The 4,527-nt window shown below is 39.9% G+C and overlaps 1 protein-coding gene across 1 annotated transcript; it reads right to left on the reverse strand.

Moving 5' to 3' along the window:
* Positions 1-280: 280 nt before the first annotated feature.
* LOC102208106 (N-acetyllactosaminide beta-1,3-N-acetylglucosaminyltransferase 2-like) lies at positions 281-1,723 on the reverse strand. Its single transcript, XM_005747134.1, has 2 exons — positions 1,687-1,723; positions 281-1,601 (listed from the first exon to the last, which is right to left on the reverse strand). Exons 1-2 carry the CDS (start codon positions 1,720-1,722, stop codon positions 378-380), a joined length of 1,260 nt encoding a protein of 419 aa, XP_005747191.1. The 5' UTR covers position 1,723; the 3' UTR covers positions 281-377.
* Positions 1,724-4,527: the final 2,804 nt, after the last annotated feature.

Here is a 4,527-nt window from a genome sequence, read left to right on the forward strand (position 1 = left end):
CAGTACTGTATATAAATCAACATATAGTTATGCATTTTTTTTAAATCAGGAAAATGTACTAACATCATTCATTTTCAGGATGTTCATTTTTACTTCATGTTAGTTCTCAAAGCGTTTATTGTGTTTTTAAACATACTGAATGACTCAAATTTTAAAAATGCATCAGATGAGAATCAAATGTCTCTTTCAACATGACTGACAGAGAACACTACAGATTCAGAAAAAAATGCTCCATATAAAATTAAACAGTAAAATGCAACACATATCCTGTAAATAAAAAGTAGCAACCCTGTTGAACTTTGATTTGAAAAATATAGAATGGAAGGATTGAAAATGACTGACAAACTCAGTATTGCAAACAGCCATTAATAAAGCTTTCACTGGCAGTCCAGCTCGGGTTGGACAATGAAGGGCCAAATTGTTAACATCTCCTGTGGAGTTCGGCTGTGAACCAGCATCAAGTTCCTGTGGATACAAGGATTGTCTTTATACTTCTTTTCAATGTCAAATGTCTTGAAGCCATTGTGCTTCTCAGGAACAAGACCCAGCTTCTTGAGACACATCCCAGTGTATACATCATCAATGGGAAACAGCACTACTTGCTGAGATACATTGTGTAGGCGTACCGCCAACTCCCCAGAGTACAGATATCCTCCACCGCCAGCATAGGGAGGATAGTTACCCACAAACACACTCTCTGGGATAAAGTATTTAAGTTTTTTGTCTCTGTGTGGCCCAGCATTTATTATAACATCGCCTATGAACAAATCCTTGGACTCACCCTCTGGCAGGCCTTCCAGATAGTTAACAATTCTTAAGGTGTTCACAAAGACGTCGTCATCGCCCTTAAGAACAAACCGAGCTTGAGGACAGTGTTTGGTAAACCACTCCAGAAAGAGGACCTCTTTCAGAGTTAGGTTTAAGAAGCTGTCTCTGTAGTCCCATTGAAGTATGTCTTTGTGAAGCTTTGCCTCATGACTCAGTAACTCCTGCAAGTCTGGGAAGTGGTCTGACGACAAGACGTTGCCTAGCAGGAACACTGTTACCACAGTCTGGTTGGCTAAGACTCCTGCTTGTCCCCAAGTTTCACGAATGGTCTGCCGCCTTTCAAAATGAGAGATCAAAGACTTGACAACCAGCAGTAGGAAAGGTTTTTCACTACAAACCTGGGGCTGATTTATTAACATAGGGTATGTCCTACAACGCATGTACAAAAAAAAGTCCTGGAATTGCTTTGGTAGGGAGTTGTAGTCAAAGATTTGCCTGGGCACTCTGTAGTCCGGTTCACACGGGTCCAGAGGTCCAGTGTCATTGAGCCAATCTGGCAGTGTGTTGCGTGACGTGCTGGAGAATACAGAGTTAAAGTTGGGGTTGTAAATGACATCCAAGCGTTGCTGCTCCTTGTTCCAGAAGGTTTCATTCAGTATGTGTTTACTCCAAAACCTCTTGGATGGGATGTGAACTTTGTGATGGCCACTTCTCTTGTGTCCAAGGTTCCATGACACGCTTATCACGACACAGATGAAGACGTTAAGCATCATCATGTAGCAGAAAGCCTTTATTTTATGGCGACATAGAGCCACGCTGCCTCCCCTCTGCATCTAGACATGAGAAAAGATATTCTGTTTTCAAAAAGATAGAGAGAAAAAAACATCTGCAGTGTCATTGCATTACAGGCAAACTTACAACAAAGCCAGGATACAAAGGAGCACTTGGAAACATGGAGACTATTAAGTTGAGCCTGAAGGCGCGAACAGGAGTAAAACTGAACGAATCTGTGACAGCAGGCCAGTGGCAAGCTTAATTTCCCCTGGTTTTGTTTTAGAACTGTGACTGGCTGCACACAAAGCTCCATTTTCATTCCTAATCCTCGAGGAATGGCCTGCGAACATTTTTCCGCTCATCTTGACAGACAGGAGTCACACATTTTCAATTCAGCAGTGCACATGACACCAATCTGTGTATTGCCTGCTCATAAATAAAATTTACATATGTACCACTTGATGTCACTGTTTCTCTGGTAGTAGTACACCTACAGTATATATTTGGTAGGTTGTGTTTTTCAACTTTTACAAAGCTTATATATGGATATACATGTATTACTCAGACAACTGATCTAACAGTCAATGTTTATGGTTATCTCAGTGCGTGAGTTTTTAATAAGAGACTCGAGTAGTAAATAAACCTGCATGCATCTGTGTACGCTCATCACACTGGGAAAACTCAAACAAACAAAAAAACAAAACACCCAACGCACAGTCTGTTAAAGTTCATTTGAAGTCAAACCTGATTTACAGCTTACAGCTAATAATGAGGGTGCAACCTGTCGGGTATGTTCACGTGTGAGCTTAATTATTCACAAACTCCTTTAAGTAAGATAAACTTATTTGATGAATATGGTGAAAATCCAGATCGATCTTACTAATTTGATTGATAATGATGTTATTACTTTAATACTGGTAAAAATAAATAAATTGCAAGCTATTGGAACAATTTGAAAATAGTCCTTTTTCCTGGTGTTTAGGCTTAAAATGCTGTTTTGTAGCTGGTCCGGTCTATAAAGATGCAAAAACTCATTATTCTTTCCTGAACATTCCTCCTCACTAATCTCTTGTAGAGGTGTGGATCATTGGGCCCCTTCTAACCTTTTTGCTCTTCCCACTTTCATTGTGCAATATTTAGTGCTGCAACAGTACCTATTTTATTTATGTATTATTTAAATACAAGCTTCTCAACCAATAGGCAAAGAGCAAAATGAAAGCATTCCTCATTTCACTAATTATAGACTGCAATCAATATGCTCCTAACTTCAGATCATTTTAATAAAATATACAAAAGGCTTTTATTTGAAAATAAATAAATAAACGTTAAACTGGACAAGATAAGAGACTCTTTAAAAATTCGAATCATTCATCTTACTGTAATGCTGTTTATTTTGCGAAAATTTTACTTTTAAAAGTATAAGTGACACATCGGTGCTATTTTTACCAGAACATCTGCCTCCATTTCACCCTATTCATAGCATCCTGCTCTGCTGCACCAGTCCTCTGTATGTCCTCTTTCAGTACATCCATGAATGCTCTCTGTGGTCTCTCTCCTTTTCTCCTGCCTTGCAGCTCCATATTTAACGTCCCTTATTCAATATATCCACTATCACGCCACTGTACGTGTCAAACTTGCCTCTCTAACTTTGTCTCAAATGCCTGGCCTGAGCTGTCCCTCTGATATATTGATTTCTAATATTGTCCTGATCTTTGGATGGCTGACCCTCATCAATCTTCACTTGCTCTACTCCTTACAACTTCCTTGTCAGACCTGTTTCCATCTCATTCAGGTACTTGTATTCTGTCTTGCTTCTAGTGGCTTCATTTTTCCAGCTCAACCTCTCCAACCTAACCTCTGACAGCTCTCTACTCTCACTACAGATCGCAGTGTAAACATCACAGTCTACGGAGTCTACAATGTCTGACCTCATCTGCTACAAAAATTGTAGCTTGGCAGCATCAGACAGTAGTCTGTAGATGGCTTTAGGACGTCTAGTCTGTCCATCACCATAGCAAACAAAAGGGGAAACCATACGGCTGCTCACTGATCATCAACTCTCTCCTTAACAACTTCCTTTAGTTTCATGGTTTGGTTCTGAAGTTGCTACAGCTCTGCACATCACCCTTTCTAATTTTCTTGATTCAGGAACTCCTCAAATTACTCCTTTCATCTTCTCAGTACACTTGCTTTACTTGTTAGCACATTTCCATTCCTGTCCTTAATCACTTTAACCTGTCTTGGTACATTCTCATTCATACAGGCGAGGAAATCCATCATCATGAAATGAGTGATGAAACACTTCTCCCACTGAAAACGTTACGTCCAGATGAACAGAATCAACTTTTTGGAACACCCCAACCTGTTGCACATCCTTCCCAGCCCGATCTCGCTGTCTAAAAAAAATCAATAATAGTCCTTTTCTTCTTCATTAGTATTCAGTCTCACATCGAACTCAGTATGAGCCTTCTCCTTTACCACCTCTCCCTTTGCTGTGTGCCTAGCGTCCCAATAACCTTTCCACTTACATAGTTTTCCTGACGATCCCATTTTTTTGTTGCTAAACTCTTCCTTTAAATACTTCCCTGTACTTCATTCCGCTACTAAGTCTGTTTGTGCTCTTTCCTCTATCCAAAGGATAAATACCTTCTTAGCTGCTAATTCAGCTGTACTTTCCCAGTCATCAGGTAACTTTTCCCTACCACCCAGAGCCTGTTTCAAGTCTTCCCTGAACTCTGCGCAATATTCTTCTTTCTTCAACTTAATCCTTATATCTGCCTTCATTTCAGACTACCATCTGACCCTGCCAAGCTAAATTTTTCCCTGACACCACCTTGCCGTCTCCTGGTTTTGTGTTAAAAACAATTAAATGCAATTATCTTAATTACAGGGAGTGCAGAATTATTAGGCAAATGAGTATTTTGTCCACATCATCCTCTTCATGCATGTTGTCTTACTCCAAGCTGTATAGGCTCGAAAGCCTAC

The sequence above is a fragment of the Pundamilia nyererei genome, unplaced genomic scaffold (assembly GCF_000239375.1).
Source record: "Pundamilia nyererei isolate P.nyererei 1_Seehausen unplaced genomic scaffold, PunNye1.0 scaffold00189, whole genome shotgun sequence".
NCBI lineage: Eukaryota > Metazoa > Chordata > Actinopteri > Cichliformes > Cichlidae > Pundamilia > Pundamilia nyererei.